A 20451-nucleotide genomic window follows, 5' to 3' on the forward strand; every position below is an offset into this window, starting at 1 on the left:
AAGGAGTTTGTTTTCTAAGGTGATTGGAAGACTCTGGATGGTTTCGAGTGGGAGAACGTTATGTTCTGATTTAGGTTTTAAAGGATTTCTGACTGCTGCTGAGAGATACACTCTTAAGGGGAAAACAGTGGAAGTAGGAAGTAGAAAGATAGTTATTAGAAAAAAAAAAAAAGAGTCTCTTGTTGCAGAAGAGGTTTGAGATGATGGTGGCTTGGCCCAGGGTGGATGCAAAAGAGGTGGTAAGCAATTGGATTAGGGTTGCATTTTTATCTGCAAAATGGTATTTCCTAATTCATAGGCTTAGGAAAGGAAAATGGAAGTTCAAGGAAGATCACACCTGTTGAGCCCAACTGTCTTGTTTAAGCAGGAAGTGAGGGTAGCTGCTGAGAGTGAGAATATTATATATACAGGTTTGAGGAAAACAGTGAAGGTTTGTTTGGCAGACAGCAAAGGAACAGAAGGTGCTGAACAAAAGCTATTTGAAGGATTAATTGATGCCCTACATAAAATGTGAAACAATGTAGTTTCAGCAATATCAGTCCAACCTATCATGTGACTTTACCTTCACAACCCTCAGCTACCCAGCTGTAGGAGTTAAGCAGATTGTAGAATCAACAAAATATTTCAGTTGTCAAATGCCTTGAGTTGATTTTAAAACCTGTAATTTCAAAATTCTACAGTTCTAAGAACCTTAAGAGTTTTTACTGCTACCACACAATTTTCCTTATTGTAGTTAAATGTACATAATATAAAACTTCTATTTTAGCCATTTCACCACATCATTTTTAAATCAAGCATCCTAACTAGGAGACTCCAATAGGTCATTAAAATAAATCCGAGCCCTCAAGGTGCCATCATTGGTCCTGGGGTGGCTAGAGTCCCAACTTCTATTGCCTCTGGATAGAAGCAGCCTCATCCTTTTTACCACAGTATGTGATGTTATATAAGCATTCATTTTCTAAGTATTAAAAAAGTTTGGCAAGCATTGTTCTAAGCCATAAAAAATGAGAAACCCAGTATTATGAAGAGCTCAAAATAGCTGCCTTTCTGTGGAAATTTTCTCAAAGATCTTTGCTACTTCATAGTTTATTCCACCATGGGGGTTTTAAAGTTCTTTATTAAGGACAGATACCTGAGTATGCCGACCATTTCCACTGTTAAAGCGACCTCATAAAATCTCAGAGAGAGAATCTGAGAATTTTGAATGGATTCAGAAATTCTCCCCCAACATAAAAAACAAAACAAAACAGGAATCCTTCAAGGGATGCTCAATTCAATCATTAATTCAGAGTACTGACTCTTTAGCAGACACTGGGTTAGTTTCTAGAAATAAAAAGGAGAACAGACTTCATTTTGACCACAAGCAACTTACAGTCTAGTGAGGAGACAATTAATTAAAACTCTAAAAGTATAAGATGGAAAGGTACATAATGCTATAAGATCTAATAGAAAAAACTATTAAAACAAGACAAAAAGATTAGTAAACAGCTAGGCAAAGGGTTGTTCAGGTAGGTTTGGTTGAAAATTCCAAACACAGGCAATAGTATATACAAAGGCCTCGGTGACACTGAAAGGCCAGCAAGGCCAGAGGGCAGAAAATGTTTGGAAACGAACCTGGAGAGGTAGTAGAGGCAGGTCAAAGGAGGCTTTCTTCAAGGAGTAACAGTAAGCCACAGAAGGGGTTTAAGCAGCATAGTGCCATCATCAGATTTATTTTTCAAGATCATGGTAACTATAAAGTGTAAAGAAGTGGCCTCAGAGTGGGCAAAATTTAAGGTGGAAGAAAAAAATATTAAATTTGTTTTTTTCTCATCCTTTAAAAAATATCTTTTAAAGTGTTGTAATAGTCATGTATTGTCATAAATACTAATAAGGGCTAGCTTTTTATTGAGTACATCCTATGTATCTGAACCCTGTACTACTAAGCAGCTTACATATACTAACCCACTTACTCATAACTCTGTAAGGTAGGTATTATTATCATCCTTTTACAGGTAAAAAAAATAAGACAGAGAGGTTAATAAACCAGTCCCAGGTCACTTGGTAAAGAAATATCAGAGCAAGATTCAAACCCAGAAGGTCAGGCTCCAGAACCTGTGACTTACTCATTAGACAATGTACCGTTTTTCAGCAATACATGTATGCAATTTAAAATTTAAATATACACATGAATTGAGAATAGACACTCAAATTTTTTTCTGAACACTAATGAAGAGAAAGGTTTAGGTGGGGTGTTGATTGGATAGATACAGAAAGTAGACTAGCAGACTAGGTAAGAGATAATGGTATCCTGTAATATGGTCATAGTGATGGAGAGGAGATGGATTTGGGAGATATTTGGTAAGGAAAAATGACAGGACTTGGTTTTAGGTGGAATATGGGGGTTAAGTCAGAGGTGTCCAGGATGATTCTTTGGATTGACTGGACTGGAGAGTGGAGCCATTGGCAGAGGCCAGAGGGATAGGTTTGGTCATTCTGTTTCGACTGCTTTTCTTCGGCCCACAAGTGCACTGCTCTTACATTTATAATAAAACCCTCCATTTCCATTATAAACATTTATACAAGCAATTAAATATACAAGCCCCCTACGATGTATTAAAAATGGCATAGTCCATTTTTCACCTATTTTCTTTAAGAGTGTTGTGAATTGTCTTACAAAATTTGGAAGCACATGATAGTTACTGTAACAGGGTAATGAAGGTACTATAACAGGGTAATCAAGGTTCAGCAACTCTCTTCTTTGAAGATACTAACATTTCTGCAGCAGTGCTAAAATGTTACAGAAACATCCTGTTAGGGCTAATCCAAAGCAGAAAGCTGCAAGTCATCCCTTAAGATGACGGATAAGTGGAAAAATTACCTTTACATTTTGTATTTATGATTTCCTAAATACTAGTTAACTTTAAAGTTTATAACATTATCCTCTGTCTTTTTCCGAGGTCTTAGAAGTACTACAATTAAGTGCTTAAGTGGTTTAAAGGATATTGTGATTCTCGTCTATTTTCTTCATCTGTACAATTTCTAATGCTAAAACACCTTTTACAAATCAAGATAAAAAAGAAAACATACTAACACTTTGAGCATTATAAACAGCCACTGAAAATGTTGACATGAAAAGAATTACCTAACAGCATGTTGTTCCAACAAATAATGCTGGTCACTTCTGATTCCGTCTTATTTCAGGTTCGTCAGAAACTTTCTATTTAACCTCTGCAAAATATACACGTTTTGCTATATGGCCTCACCCCTCAGTCCTGTCAGGTCACGTTACTAAACTGTAGGTAATAGGAAAACTATGTTTGATTGATCCGCGTCCATTCCCTCTTTAGGTAATTTTAACTTTCCGTTTGGTACAGACCACTCACACATGCTTTCCCTGACATGTGCTTAAGTCAGACACACTGAAAACTTCCACGTAACACCACGGACTTGAAGTTCCCCACACAGGAGAGCTTGAACTTTCTCCAGAGCATCTCAAAAGAGCAGTGACGACCGGCTACTCCAGGCCCCGCTCTTCGCGGAGGGACACTCGGCGGGCCGCCCTCCGCAGCCGGAGGAAGGGGCGAGGCGTCGCGGGAACTCCCGCGTGACGCCACCGGGCGGTGGGCGGGGCGGGCCCAGCCGCCTCAACTCCCGGCCGGCGGTGCTGGCGCCCTCCCCCACCTGCGGAAAGCGCGGGCTGTCCCGAGGGGCCGGCTTTCCTGCCCCGGGCTTGGCAGATTAGTGAGGGATAGAGGAGTAAAGGGCAGTCGTCTCTTCACCGCCCGGAGCGTGCCCGCTTCCCTTCTGGGGCTCGCGCGGATCACGAGGCAATCTGCGGAGCTGTGGTAAGAGGACCCTTCTTTCTTCAACGCGGAGCGCTGGGTCTGCCGCTACTTCCGGTCTGGAGCTGCGGGCTGAGAGAAGGAGTTTAGCCTGCGGGGCCACTGTGGCCAGACGGCTCTGGGGCTGTCTGAGGAAGGAGGCTGGGGCTGGGCTGAACGCGGCTGGAAGCGGACCGAACGGAGGACAAGCTCGCCTCAGTAAAACGCTGTCGCGCGCTGAGGACTGGCCTCCCAGCGTCGGGCCCGCCCCGCGCATGCGCTGAGTCAGCCCTGAGCTGGGGGGCGCCCCGCGCGCGGTTTCCCTGTGGATTGTTTAGATGAGCGCGGTCCGCGAAGCCTGCGCGAGGTGCGGAGAGGCGGATGGCTGAGGGTCCTAGGGTGGAGCCCGCGGACCTCTGCACGTGAGAGCAGCACCCACAGTCCCCGTTCAGTTTGTGTGGGGCCCCGGTGTGACTCCAGGCGCGCCTCTTAACCCCTCCTGTGAAAGCTTTCGTGTGGTGTGACCAGAAAGAACTATTTTATTAAGCACCTTCAGTGTGGTGATTAGCACTGCTATGGATGCATGGAAATACATGAAGACATTACAGGCGTTTGAGCCCAGAATGCAACTTGAGAGACAAAGATGCACATTTCTGGGAAATTAAGGCGCATAGGTGTACTGCGAATAACGGTTCAATGCAAAATAGGTGCCAACAGAAAGTGCTGGGCATGCAGGATATCTTGGAGAGGGTTTTGTGAGCCATAATTTGCGAGTTTAGTATCGATAAACTGTACAAGCGAAAAAAGACTTTACTACCTCTAAAGAGGACGCTTATTTTGCACTGTTGATTTTAATACTGTGCAATTTTAAATTACTCATTAAAGTAATTAAAACTTTTTTGAAACCATTTATTTAATAAAAATAATTAATTAATTTGGGGGTGGGGAGCTAGTTAGTATTTTGTATTTAATTAGCATTCAACTTGAGTTCCAGCCAAGACATTGCCATATCCTAGCAGTGAGTGTGACCTTGGGCGAGTCAATCTCTTAAGCCTGTTTCACCAACTCTAAAATGAGTAATGGTAGCTGTTTATAGTTGTTCAGAAGATTAAGTTAAAAAAAAAAAAGACTATAAAACGGCATGATCTCTGGTATATAGAAAACACTTGGTGACCATAGCATAGACCTGTTTATCTTTTAGGGTCAAGAAATAGAACACAGACTTCTTGGAAATAAAGTTAATGTAATAATGCAATGCATCCAATCTTTTTAAAAACCTATTACAGAAATAATAAGTATACTTGAGAGAGATACTGGAGTTATGAACCCTGTCATGTACCTGTCCATCACCCAACTTAAGGAATTGTCAAAGCAGCCATTCTTGCTTGATCTCCCCCACCCAACATTCATTTTTCGTTTTAACTGGAGTATTTGAAAGCAAATCAGAGAGAACACGTCAGTTTACCTGTAAATATCCAGTATGTATGTCTTTAACAGAAAAAGACCTTTTTTTAATATAACCATATCATTATCATATCCAAGAAAATTAAAAATAAGTCGTTAATATTATCTAATATCCAATACATGTTCAATTTCCACTGATTGTCTCAAAAAAGCTTAATAGTTTTTATCTATGGAGTGCTTTACAGTTTACCAAATAGTTTCACACATAATCTTGTTCCTTTAGAAACGTTGCTGCTTATTTTAGCCTCTTCTCCAGAGACTTCAAGTGATTAGCAAGAGACACTTTCCTCTGTTTGGGCATATGTTAGCAATGGTGAGGCCTTGGCTGAGGGGCGGCATGGGAGGTTCAGCAGACCTGTTAATCATTTTACTTTTGTAGCAGTAGCTAGTTAATGGTTTCAGTTTAAGAACACATACTAAAATATTTATTAATCCATTTGAACTACTTAGTAGCCTGTTGCTTCCTTCAGGGGCTAAACAAAGTAATAAATTTAGTCATTCACATTTTCTCTGAGAGGCACAAAATAGCTTTATCTTGTTGCCTTGTTATTTGGATGTTTCTCTATTGGTAGATCTTTGCTTTGCCTGTACCTTGCTCACTGATTTCTTATGAGAAAGCTATTCAGATCCTCAGATGTGTTAATCAGTCTTTCCTGATCTTTTATAAAGTTTGTATCTCTGTGTGTATAGAGACGTATAGATATATATGAATGCTTGTTAAGTCGAGAATATTCAGAAAATATTCCAGTTTTGGGTTCAGTATGTTGTTGCACTCCATATCAACTCAGAAGTTTAGAAAGCGATAAATGCTTTTACAATGGTGAATTAATACTGATCGTGAATGACTACAAACTTCTCAATATCAGAATTGTCTCAATTTAACATAATTTAGATAATTACTACTTACTAGAAGGAATAAGAAAATTCAAAAATTTAGGTTAACTGAGGGCCGAATAACTGAAATCAGAGCTTTTCTCATCATAAACACGTTTCCTCATTCCCACCCCCCAAATTCTCAAAGTGATTGATTGTGGGTAGATAAAGAAAACATGAAAACAGCTGCTGGGCTTGAAGCCATTTTGACTTCAAATTACATGAATTACAAAATTCATTTTGTTGCATCTGTTGTTTCAGGTATTTCAACTGTCCAAATACAACTTCATACCTATACAATGTAACAGAAAAGATCAGAAAACATTAGGCAAATAGGAGTGTGGAGCATATATTAAGCAAGATGAACATCTCTGGAAACAGTTGTGGAAGCCCTAGTTCTGCAGATGTATGTAATGACTTTAAGGAACTTTGGACAAAATTAAAGGAGTATCATGATAAAGAAGTACAAGGTAAAAATCTCAAATATTTATAGCAGTAATCTATTGAGAATGTAATGGTAATAACTATGTATGACAGTTCAAAGATCACATTTTTAAGGAACCTTTACTATTGTAAGTTTTTGTGATAAATTTTTATGGTTAAATTGTTGCTCTTTGGCTACAGCCAACTACTACAGGATGTATTTCTTTCATAACTTGTAGTTACTTACTTGTGGTAATATGTATGGTGTGGTGGAAAGAGCATACAAACTGTTGGTTGAAGACCCGAATTTGAATTCTGGATTCACTTATTTACTTACTCTGTGATCTCAGCCAAGTTCCCTAACTTCTAAACTTAATTTTCTTCTGTAAAATTATTAGCAGGATCATTTATAGATGTTAAAATACTTAAGTCATTCTGCAAACATTTGGGAATCTGTTTGCTACTGAGGTACAAAAGTGAATGGCAGTTTGCCTTCAAAGAGCCTGCAGATAGAGCCACGTAAACAGATAATTATAGTATAATGAAATAAGAGCTAAAAGGTTTATATGAAGTGCAATGGGTGTAGAGGATTAGAGTGGTTGTTGGTTGGAATGAGTGTGTATATAAGTATTTGTGATTGTGTTAAAATGTACTCCATATAAATAAATATTCTAGTAAAGCTTAATTCAAAGTTTGATACTAAGCTGTAATATATCTTATCGAATTCTGTGTCTTTAACATAATACATTTTCCCATGTGTGGGAAATGTTTGACATTGCATTTGTTTCTTGATTACCTATTACAACTGTAGGTGTAATACTACAGTGCTTTACAGTTTAATATAACACTGGAGTGCCATTAAAACATGATCCATGTGAATCTTCAGTATAGTACATGGGTCTGGTTGGACCTTTCCTATAGTAAATTTAATTTCTGGCAGAACTTCATGATAATGGACTCATCGTTAATTAACAGGTTCTGAAATAAGAACCCCAGAAGTATTCTTTACTTGGGATACTCTTGTTCAAAAAAATGTTCCTTGGGGGCACTTACTATGCACCAGACCTTGTGAATAAAAACGAATCATGAGTAATCCTAGAAGGGATTTTGCAGTATTATCTAGGCACTCATAGGAAGAACCAGGGATGGAGGGGATGGGCTGAGTGTTTCTTTCAGACCAGTCCTTACAATTAAATTAAGTCTAATTAGCCAGACAAAGAAGATGGGAAGAAGGGAGGAAATATTCTACCTTGGGGAATAGCATATGCAAAGTTTGTCTCTAACTGCTTGATTTTAATTGAGGAACTGTAGACAGTTGGTATTGCTCTAAGAGGGAGTGTAGTGGGAGATGGGAGTTTATTTGGGATGTAAACAGGAGATGGTGCTAGAAAGGTAGATAGGTTCAGATTATATAAAACATGTACTATGCTGAAGAGATTGTTAGCATGCCTTGTCTTTACAGTGAAGTTTAAAACTCAGCGTGGTTGCCTACTTCCATTGCTTGGGAGTAGATGGGAGCAGTTCTATGTTGAGGAGCCCATGTGATACAGTTAAGTATATGAATTCTGGGTCCTGACTGCCAACATTTGAAAGCCATTGCTGCCACTTGAAGGCGATGACCTTGTACAAGTTACTTAACTAAATTTATAGTGCCTCCAATTCATTATCTGTAAAATAAAGATGCTGATAATGGCTACCTAGTATTAAAAACTTATTACTTTTAATACTTTACAGAGTTTTTTGGGACATAGTAAGCAGCATATATGTTAGCTATTGCTGTCATTCTGCAGCAGCCACCATTATTATTATCAGTGCCTGCTGGACCATCCCAACTAGAGACTGTAGGCTACTCTAAAAAAGTTGTAACAGAGGTTTCACATTACTGATTATCCCCTTATGGGTTTTTAAACTGCTAATTCCTGGGAGGAAACAAAGAATGACCAAAATAATAAAGATGAGAAGATTTAAATGGTTAAGATATCTTAGAAAATTATTATCTTCCATCCATTTTAGAGGAGTGGGGATACTTAATTTAACAAGTTGTCATGAAATTTACATAAAATTACTCATCGTTACCATTTTTAAGTATACAGTTTAGTATTAAACATTTTCATAAGGTTGTGCCACCATCACCACAATCCATCTCTAGAACTCTTCATCCTGTAAAGCTGAAACTCTATACCCATTAAGCAATAACTCCCCATCTCCAGCCTCTGGCAACCACTATTCTACTTTCTGTCTTTATGATTTTGACTATTCTAAGTACCTCATACAAGTGGCATTCTACAGCATTTGTCTCTTTGTGAACTGGCTCATTTCACTTAACACAGTGTCCTCAAGGTTCATCCACATTGCAGCATATTGCAGAAATCCCTTCCTTTTTTAAGGCTTAATATTGCATTGTGTGTATATATATTTATTCATTTGTCAATGGATATTGGGGTTGCTTCTGTCTTTTGGCTATTGTGAATAATGTTGCTATGAACATGGGTGTACAAATATCGCTTCAAGATCCTGCTTTCAATTGTTTTGGGTCCATGCACAGAAATGAGGTTGCTAAATTGCATGGTAATTCTATTTTTAATTTTTTGAGGAACTGCTGCATGAGTTCCAATTTCTCCACATTCTCACCAACACTTGTTATTTTCTTTTTTTCTTTCCTCCATCTCTCCTTTCCTCCCTCTCTTTCTTTCTTCCCATGTGCTTATTGGCCATTTGTGTATCTTTGGAGAAATGTCTGTTCAAGTCTTTGCCTATTTTTCAGTCAGATTGTTTGGGTGTTTTGTTGAGTTTATAAATTCTGGATAGTAATCTCTTACCAGATATGATTTGCAAATATTTTCTTCCATTCTGTGAGTTGCTTTTTCACTCTATTCATTGTGTCCTGTGCTGCAAAAAGTTTGAAATTTTGATGTCCAATTTATCTGTTTTCTTTTGTCAGCTATACTTTTGGTGTCATATCCAACAGTAATTGCCAAATCCAGTGTCATTAAGCTTTTGCCCTGTGTTCTCTGACAGTTTTATAGTTTTAACTTGTAGATATTTTATCCATTTTTTTAATTGAAGTATAGTTGACATAATATTATGTTAGTTTCAAGTATACAACATAGTGATTTAACATTTATGTAAATCACAAAATGCTCACCATGATATTTGTAAGACCCAAAACCATAAAACTCCTGAAAGAAAACATAGGCAGTAAACACTTGGATCAGTCTTGGATCCATTGTATGTTAAATTTTATATATGGTAGAAGTTAAGGGCCAAACTTCATCCTTTTTTTAATTGAAGTATCCTTGATATACAATCTTATATTGGTTTCAAATGTACAATACAAAGGTTCAACAGTTACACACATTAGTAAATCTTCAACCCCACTAGTGCAGTTACTCTCTGTCAACATAGGACAATGTTACAGAATCATTGGCTGTGTTCTCCATGCTGTCCTACTATCCCTGTGACCAACTTATATTATGATTGAGGATTTTGTACTCTTTTATCCCCCTCAGCAACCCCACTTACCCATCCCAATCCCTCCACCATAGTAACTACCAATCACTTCTCAGTATCTGTGAGTCTACTGCTGTTTTGTTCATTCTGTTTGGCTTTGTTTTCAGATTCCTCAAATAAGTGAAATCATACGGTATTTGTCTTTCTCCGCCTGGCTTATTTCACGTCAAACTTAATTCTTTTGCATGTGGATATCTAGTATGCCCAGCACCGTTTATTGAAAATACTGTCCTTTCCCTCATTGAATGGTCTTGGCAAGCCTTGCCAAAAACCATTTGATCATATGTGTGAGTTTACTTCTGGACTCTCTAGATGTCTGTCTTTATGTGAGTACCACACTGTTTTGATTACTGTAACTTTTTAGTAAGTTTTGAAATCAAGAAGTATTTGACCTCCAATTTTGTTAGTTTTCAAGATTGTTTTGGCTATCTGGGCTCACCTGATATTCCACATTAATTTCAGTACTGGTTTTTCTATTTCAGCAAAAATCACCTTGAGACTTAGATAGAGATTATATTGAATCTGTAGATCACTTTGAGTACTATTGACACCTTAACAATATCAAGTCTTCCAGTCCATGAACACGATACGTCTTTCTATTTATTTACATCTTGTTTAATTTCCTTCAGGAATGTTTTGTAGTTCTTATTGTACAAGTCTTTCATCTCCTTGGTTAAGCTTATTCCTAGGTATTTTATTCTTTTTGATGCATTCCTTTTCAGATTATTATTACTATATGAAAAAACAGATTGCTGCATGTTGATTTTCTGTCCTGCAGCTTTGCTGAAAGTCTCCATTTCTTTTTTTTTAATTAAAGTATTGATGTACAATCTTCTGAAGGTTTCACATGAACAACATTGTGATTTCAACATTCACCCATATTATCAAGTCCTCACCATCACCCCCACTGTCTATCAGAGTAGTAAGATGCTATAGAGTCATTACTTGTCTTCTCCTTGCTGTACTGCCTTCCTCGAGACCTACCTATATTGTTATTGCTAGTATGGTGCTCCTTAATCCCCTTCTCCCTCCTCCCCACCCACTCTCCCTAGCCCCTTCTCTTTGGTAACTGCTAGTCCCTTGGAGTCTGTGAGTCTTCTGCTGTTTTGTTCATTCAGTTTTGTTTTGTTGCTATATACTCCACAAATGAGTAAAATCCTTTGGTATTTGTCTTTCTCCACCTTGCTTATTTCACTGAGCATAATACCCTCTAGCTCCATCCATGTTGTTGCAGATGGTAGGATTTGTTTTCTTTTTATGGCTGAATAATACTCCGTTGTGTATATATGTACCACAGATTCTTTATCCATTCTTCTACTGATGGACACTTAGGTTGCTTCCATATCTCGGGTGTTGTAAATAGTGCTGCAATAAACAGGGTGTGTATGTCTTTTTTAATCAGGGATCTTGTTTTCTTTGGATAAATTCCTAGGGGTGGAATTCCTGGGTCAAATGGTATTTCTATTTATAGTTTTTTGAGGAACTTCCATATTGCTTTCCACAATGGTTGAACTAATTTACATTAGCCACTAACAGTGTAGGAGGGTACCCCTTTTTCCGCATCCTTGCCAGCATTTGTTATTTCTTGTCTTTGGGGTGTTGGCCATCCTAACTGGTGTGAGGTGATATCTCATTGTGGTTTTAGCTTGCATTTTCCTGATAATTAGCCATGTGGAGCATCTTTTCATGTGCCTCATCTTTTCATGAGCATCTTTTCATGTTGGCCATCTAAATTTCTTCCTTGGAGAAGTGTCTGTTCAAATCCTCCACCCATTTTTTAATCGGTTATTTGTTTTTGGAGTGTTGAGGTTTGTGAGTTCTTTATTGGATGTTAACCCCTTATCAGATAAGTCATTTAGGAATATATTCTCCCGTATTGTAGGATGCCTTTTTGTTCTGCTGATGGTGTCCTTTACTGTACAGAAGTTTTTTAGTTCGATGTAGTCCCATTTGTTCATTTGTGATTGTATTTCCCTTGCCTGAGGAGATAATGTTCAGGAAAAAGTTGCTCATGTTTATATTCAAGAGATTTTTGCCTATGTTTTCTTCTAGGAGTTATGGTTTCATGACTTACATTCAGGTCTTTGATCCATTTTGAGTTTACTTTTATGTATGGAGTTAGACAATAATCCAGTTTCATTCTCTTACATGTAGCTGTCCAGTTTTGCCATCATCATTTGTTGAAGAAGCTGTCTTTCCCCCCATTGTATATCCATGGCTCCTTTATCATATATTAATTGACCACATATGTTTGGATTAATATCTGGACTCTCTATTCTGTTCCACTGGTCTGTGGGTCTGTTCTTGTACCAGTACCAAATTGTTTTGATTATGAAAGTCTCCATTTCTTAATTGCAGTTAATCCCTAGCTGAGTTAAACATTAGAAACTCTTAATTTTAAACTCTAAAAAGCATAGAAACTCTTAAATTTCTCTTATTATGAAAGTTTGAGGTTTAACCACCTCTGACTTCATGTGTATCCTTTACTGCTCTCATGCTCATTCTTTGATAGATTATTCTGATCCATGTTCGCATTAAGGCCCTCTTTCAGGGCCTAATTTAGGATTGCTGATGCAATCAAGGTGCAAGAGTTCATTTAGAAAGCCACTTACCAATTTAGTTATTATTGTTTTATCCACTGATTTTTTTTTTAACTTAATGCCTTTTTCTAAAAATGTCAAAACACAAAGTAAAAAAAGCTTATCCCTCTACATACAAACTGGTAACAACTTTTATCACCTTTTGTGTATGTGCTCTATATTCTTTTCTAATTTAAAGTTTAAGATTTTTTTTAGGAACTATTACAAATAACACAAATGTAAAAAAAGTAGTATAATTAACTCCTACATACCCATCACTCAGCTTCCATTAGTACCTGGTCCCATCTTGTTCTACTTATATTCTGTGTACTTCTCTATCACTCTTCCATTCAGCTATTCTGAGGTCTCTGGCATAATTTCATCTGTAAATACTTCAATATGTATTTCCAATAGGCTTTTTTAACAAAAAAAAGCCATTATCACACTAACAAAATTAATTCTTTAATATTACCTAATACCTATTGAATGATTATGTGCAAATTTTCCCAGTTTTCTAAAATGTCTTTTTATACTTGGTTTGTTCAAATCTGTATCTAAAAAGACATTTACTTGTTATATTTGGTTAATACACCTACTGAGTTTTTTCAGTGAAGTTTTAGTTTGTATTCTCTTATTAACTATCTTTGTTTATGTTTAAGGATGATACAAATTTTTTATGAACTTTTATATAACTTTATTGATTCTTTTCTTGGTTTATTGACCTTTTTCTTATAATTTTTAGAAGCTGCTTATATTTGAGGCAGAGAAGTTGACTTCAGATATTTTTAAAAGTTGACATTCAAATTTGTTGATAGTGGTAAAGATCTAACTTTAAAGTAAACTATTGTCATGGTCATATATCCGGGAGCAAATATGAATATTTTACATTAATTCTGCTCATCACTTGACTATACTATTTTTCCCCCAGAAAATCTGTGTAAAACATGGAGGAATGATTCTCAGTTTTAATACTGCCTTGCCATTCATTCAGTGGGTATTTACTGAATTATATGCCAGGATTGGTAGTAGTTGGTGAGGATCTGACAGTGAAAAAGACATTGTAGGGCTTGGGGGGCATATTCATTTTCTTTAGGAAAATATTTAGGCAGCATAATTATATAATTAAATGATAGCAAAAAATAAGCCAGATAGAAGACAATCTGTCTTGGTAACACTGATAACAACAATGTAATTAGCTATATGTACTAATTTTAAAACTGGGAAGAAATAAAGTCTTCTAACTTCTGTTGAAGAGCATCAGTGTCTTCCTTTTGGTTTATTGTACTATGACCCTAGCATGTAGGTTCACCAATAAGAACAGCTTCAAGTTTAAACTGTCATAGAAGTGTTACTGCTATGTATTATAAAAAAAGCTTATTCTTTGTGACCTAGAAGGAATCAAATAATGATATTTTGAAATCATTTAGATCAGAAGAGATATACTTGAGTTATTATTAAACTTCTGATAGGGAATTAGCATAGCATTCTGCCATCTTCCAAACGTAAGCTGAAATTCTTTATCCTTCAAATAATTACTTTCTCTTGTTTTATAACTAGTTTAAGAAGATCATTAAATTTTTATTATGCAGAGCCCCTATCTTACTTATCTTTACATCCCTGTAGGTGAAAATGCTTGGCACATAATAAATAAATCAATAAATGGTATCTGAGTGAATTGCATAGTTTATAGCTTGTTCAGTGGAATTTTTTCTTGAATGTGAGTTTTTAAGATCCCATAATATATGAAAATATCAAAATTTTGTATCTGTCTAAAATTCTGAAATACTTTCCTACCCATTTAGTTTAAATTTTCTATTTTTAGATAATACTGTAGAAAGTTGGGAAATGAAAAGTAAATCACCATTCTACAAGGATGACATAGTGGTTTTTGCTTATTCTTTCCTAGTTGGAAAGAAGTGCATGTGGCTTGTATTGTGATCACTACATATTGTTCTATATCTGGCTTAGTTTTTGCTGTTATTTCATTATTTAACTATTTTGTGTTTGTTTTTCATGTTGGGATATAATTATCATTTTGAAATTTTTATATATGCCCATTTAAAACAAAGCCAGTTTCATTTCTAAGCTCCTAATTTAATAGGGCTAAAATATTTGACAGATTTCTTCTTCATGTTCCTTGGTGTTTCAGGGTCTTCAGGAGACCCCTATTTTATGCTGAGGAAGCATCAAGAAAATAAATAATGAACTGTTTAATAAGAACATATGCCGTATTCATCAGATTATAGGGTGTAAAACTCACAAATATCACCTACTAGATAATTCTTCCAAATTGTGTGTTCCTCATGACTATGCTCCAGTAGTCATCACACTCCCAGGAGAGTTAGTTTGTATACGCTGGAAAACTTTAAAGGAGGAACACAGCAGTTGTTGGTATATTTGGTTAATATCCATGTGCTTCATGAATGCTAGGTACTGGATATATGTATGCTAATGAGCAAAGGTAATCACTGATAAATTATACTGATCTGTCTACTCTTTACAAATTCAAAATCACTTACAGATTCTTATAGGTATTAAGTGAATGAGCACTATTTTTTTAGCTAGTATGTTATATAAAAACATTTTGGTTGGGACCAGGCAAATTTGCCAAAAGCAGGGCTTTTTTTTAAACATAGTTTGGTCAATGTGTTCCACATAGTTCCATGTAAAATTAGATCCTCTGACTCTGATAACATCAAAGGCATGCCTGAAGGTTACTTAATTTTTTTTAAGGTGGGGTATCCACTTGGAGAAACCAGTGTAAGAGGCTATTTGAAAGACATCAAACATGGACTTGTCTGGACTTTACAGGTTTTGAAGTATATAGAGGAATCAAAATTGACTCATTACTTTTAAACCTTCATGTCATTTTTAAAAAATGTTATGAATGGCAATATGTGAGATATATGATATTTACTTAGATAACCAAGGAAGTTTACCCATAGGAACTTACATGTATCTGAATATCCTGCTATATGTATCTTGAGATTTGGTGGTGGGGGTTGGAGGGGTGGCCTCATTTGACCAAAATATAGTAAAGTGATAGCAAAAACATGTCATATATAAGATATGTACACTGATCACGAGAATATAGGAAGCATACATGGATTTCTTTTAGAACTAGGAAAAAATAAAGTCTCTCAACCTCTTTAAAGAACAGCAGTATGTAGACCAGACTATTTTTGTTGAAAATTCTGGAGACATTTGTGACTGAGTTTTTGTATCTTTTATCATTAGGATAATTGTATATTTTCATGATTATTCATTTTTGTATCTTAACATTCATTTTGTGACAAATGCTGCTAGAATCAGTATTAAACATGAATTGTTACTGGTATAATGGTCTTTATGCTTTGAATTTATAATTAACAAGTTTTAATGGAATTTAACAGAAATTTCTGAATTCTTTAAATTTCACAAGTTTTAACAAAGTACTCATTTGGGTACAAATTTTTTTTTCCTTTTAAAATTTCAGTATCAGGTTTATTACTTAAAAGCACAAGTAATAGAATTTAAAATATTTTTCAAAATGCCACTGGTCTCTTCTGGATCTGGTAAATATGATAAACAGTTTCATAGAAAACTAGGCAGATATTTTTCAGGACAAAATTAGAACTCTTTTGAAGAAATAGGAAAATGTGGAGGCCCTAATATGGCAATATAAATATTTACTGATTCAGTTTTGGATTGCTGCATTTATTTTCCTAGCTGTTTCATCAAAAATTCTAAAAAGATAACATAGCATTCATATTAAGAACTACACAAATTAACACTGTATTAATTTTAATATTAACACTGTATTAACACTGAATTGCATGTAATTTTGGTTCAAAACATCAATATCCTACTCATTATTATAAGAATACTCTCAGTAACTCTCACATCTATTATTTCTCCACTGTATTACTATCAATAAATACAGTAAAATCCAAAAAATTAATTTACAAATTCTGAGATAATTAAATCTTAAGAGCAAATGTAATGATAAGAATTTTCACTTTGGATTGAAATAATTTATTAGGCAATTACAGAAATGCTAGTAATAGTATTTTTGGTAGAAGCTAAATTACTTGAGCATATATAAAGCCACTATTTGTCAAGAAAGGTGTTATTAGACTTCAAAACCATCACTAATTGTCTTAAAGTGACAATACCTATATCACATGGTTTGTTCTGGGTGGAAAACTAAAACAAGTAAAAATTAACTTAGCAATTTATTTTATTTTATTTATAACAAATTGAATTCTTACCTCATTTCTGAATTCTTAAATTTGTTTCATGTGTTGCAACTACACAATGAGCCCTTGTTTCATTCCCCCGAAAAGGTATACATGAGTCAGTATAGGGTTAATCGTAGTGCTGCGCTTGGTCTTTTGAGTGCTGTTTCCTCAATAGGCATCTCAGGTTGCCAGTGTTACAATCCCAAATACTTTTCTGAACAGACTACCTGTTCATACAGGAGCTGCATTGTTGTATAGCCTCATTCCTTCCGATGGGTGTGGAGCAGGATTAAAACACACTTTATAGGGGTTCTAATTGTAGATGCCTAATTGACTTGATGAATAGCAAATGCTAAAATTTGAACACACACATATGCACATACACACACAAACCTGTTTTGGGGATGATCTGCATGACAGAACAAATGCCTCACAGGTGTTGAATGCTTACAAGATAAAAGAGTAGTCTTTCCATAGTTCCCAAGAATTTTCTTTTGAGGTTTATATGGATTTTCTATCTCATTGTTTCTTCTCTCAGAATGGTTCATGGCAAGAATCCATTTCACCTTTGGCCTCACTGAGTTTTAGAAGTTAGCCAGAATTAAAAACAAGAAAGTCTATCACTAAGTAAATTTTTACACACTTTGGGAAGGGAACAAGACAGTGAAGAAAAGTACTTATCTAGTCTGGCTAGTAGAGTTACAAGTTCTTTTCTTAATTCTTCAAGAATGATTCGGTGTTTTAGTAAATACTTTGACGGTCTCATGAGTTTGTCATCATTACTTGGAAAGAAAGGAAGCTTCTAAAGCTAGGAGTTTGCTTAAAAAAGGATTTTTTTTAAAAAGATCATACCAACTTTTATTCTTAACTTTGTTTTAAGTTTTCCCTTTATTATGTTTTATATTTTAACAGTTTCCAACTCCCTTAAGACAAATGTTTTTCCACAAATTTTTTTACTTTATTTTTAGCTAATTGTAGATTCACGCTTCATTGTAAGAAATAATACAAAGAGGTACAAATACCCTTTACCCTGTTTCCCCCAATGGTAGCATCTTGTGTAACTCCAGTACAATATCAAGAAGTTGACAGTGATACAATCTACCAACCTTATTCAGATTCCCCCAAGTTTACATGCACTCACATGTGTGTGTATGTATCTGTATGTATTCTATGCAATGAAATAGCATGTGTAGATTCCTGTGACTACCACCGAAGAACCCCCATGCCACCCTTTTAAGTTCCCAGCTGCATTCCTCCCACCTTAACCCCCCTCCAACTTCCAGCCACTGTAATCTGTTCTCCAGCTCTCTAAATTTGTCATTTCAAGAGTGCTGTGTAAGTGGAATCATACAGGATATACCCATTGAAATTGGCTTTTTTTTTCTTACTCAGCATAATTCTCTTGTGAGCCATCCAAGTTGTTGAATGTATCATTAATTTATTCCTCTTTATTGCTGAGAAGAGTATGTGGTACAAGGATCACCACGTTTTTTATTCCTAACAGTTTACTTGTTGAAGGCTATTACAAATACAGCTGCTATGAGCATCTGATTGATAGGTTTGTTCAAAGCATTTTATTAATTCCAATTATAGGCCACAAAAATCGGGGTAAAATGTATCTGATCAGTTGGACATTTCCTAAAGGTATAATTTGAGATGTAGGTCAAAAGTGTAACAAAATAATTCTCCAAGTCCTTTATTTTTCCATGATACCTGGATTTCCTGTCATTAAATCATTACTTCTTGGGGTAGTAAAAAGTGGGGACTTCCCTATCAGTATTTTTATGACTTTTAACTTCATCCCTAGTCAGCACAGTAAGGGTTGGTGGGGGGGATGTGTAGCTTTTTTAATATGCTTATTTGTCAAAGTTAAAAGATAACAGATAATGAAAATCCTGTTCTTAGAAATGATAGATTTATTGATAGTTCTATACACATTATATGGAAAGCTTTTCTAAATGCGTAACTTTAGTTAGAGTCCATAGATAAACTATCAAAGGCAAATAGTAAATCTTTGATTTTTCAGAAGTCAGTCAACTAGTAGCTATTGAGGACTGATTGTGCCTCTTATAAAAGAAATTCTTGAGTAGATATAGAACTTCTAAACTTGCTAGGCATTATTTTTTAAAAATAAAATACCCAATAAAATATCCATAATTCGGAAAATTTTAGAATAGTAAAAGGATTTAGGAATCAGAAAAAGTAACTATAGAAACTTTCTCTTCATTTTATGATAACCACATTGCAGAAAATAGAGGGCATAGAGAAAATAAAAAACCAAACAGTTTAGTGTTCCTGAGTAGTTTTTTTAACTTACTGACTTTAATAATCATTTCATCAAGTGGTTAATATCATTGACTTAAACATATTCCTATTTTAACATTTTATTTATTTTGCTATAAATTGCTCAATATTCCTTGTGACTATGAATTTCTCTATGGTTTGGATTACATTCTTAGGTTATAATCCAGGAAGTTAAAAATATAGATGAGAATGAGTTCTGTTATATATTGCTAAATTGCTTTCCAAAAGAATTGTACCAATTTATAATATCTCCAGCAAAGTATGGGAGTACAGTTTCCCAATACTTTTGTCAATATTGGGTATTATCATCTTTATTATTTTGCCAAGTAATTGTTTTGGTTTAGATTTATATTTAGTTGCTAGTGATGTTGGATATATTTTCATATTTGTTTAATGACTGTTTTTCTCCTGTTAACTACTGTTTCTGAAAATGTAGAAATGTCTGTTTTGCCCATATCCTTTGTTGGCGTTTCAGTGCCCATCAACTTGCTTTCTTCACAGTAGCTACCTGGTCCCACAGGCAGTGTGGTCTTAGGTTTTGGTCTGACTTCGTTAAAATTCAAAATGCAAGTTAACATACATCTTGATCAAAACACAAGTGCACTTTGTGAGTACTTTTCTGTAAGCAATTTTGCGAAGTCCAGGACTTCCTGACACAATCAATCTGTTTTAATCCCAGAAGACTTGAGCCTAAATAAGCACTGGAGCTATTAGCAAATATGAAGGTTATGTCAGAACATAGACCTTCACTTACAGTAAACTTCTAATTATATGCTTGCCCCTGCTATTAGAAAGGATGTAACTCACCTCAGGTGGAGAAAATTTCATTCTACTTGGCTGTTCTATAATAGGCTAAAAGTAATAATTTTGCAGATACACTTTTGTGACCTCAGGGTACAAGTAAGGGAAATACATTCTCTTCAAACTAGTGGGACCTGGCTCTTTGTTCAGAGGCCAGACTCTAGTTACTTAATTGTGTAGTAGTAGACTCATGAAGAAACTTAGGTCAGCTGCTTTAGAAATGGTAAAATGTACAAGTAAAATACTATGGTTTTTTTTATTTTTGTTTTTCAGGTTTACAAGTAAAAGTAACCAAACTGAAAAAGGAGCGAATTTTGTAAGTAAGGGAATATAAACTGATGTCTAATTTAAAAGTGATTGATACTGATATCCTTTTTGAGCTTATTTATAAGAAAGTTAGCTTTAATATGGAAGATATGGAAGTAATGAAAGTGTCTGTTAATAGATGAATGAATAAAGATGATGTGGTACATA

At 35.5% G+C, this 20451-nt stretch overlaps 1 protein-coding gene across 2 annotated transcripts in view; it reads left to right on the forward strand.

Moving 5' to 3' along the window:
- Positions 1-20451, forward strand: part of RBBP8 (RB binding protein 8, endonuclease) — an 88303-nt gene that overhangs the window by 14896 nt on the left and 52956 nt on the right. The window contains exons 1-3 of one of the 2 annotated variants that reach the window (XM_036905772.2): positions 3295-3827; positions 6402-6610; positions 20251-20293. In XM_036905772.2, coding sequence (XP_036761667.2) covers positions 6502-6610; positions 20251-20293 — 152 coding nt within the window. In that variant the 5' untranslated portion in view covers positions 3295-3827; positions 6402-6501. Of the gene's footprint in view, positions 1-3294; positions 3828-6401; positions 6611-20250; positions 20294-20451 lie in introns of those variants that run through there. The other variant, XM_036905774.2, reaches the window with a different exon arrangement.

The sequence above is a fragment of the Manis pentadactyla genome, chromosome 6, assembly GCF_030020395.1.
Source record: "Manis pentadactyla isolate mManPen7 chromosome 6, mManPen7.hap1, whole genome shotgun sequence".
NCBI classification, from domain to species: Eukaryota; Metazoa; Chordata; class Mammalia; order Pholidota; family Manidae; genus Manis; species Manis pentadactyla.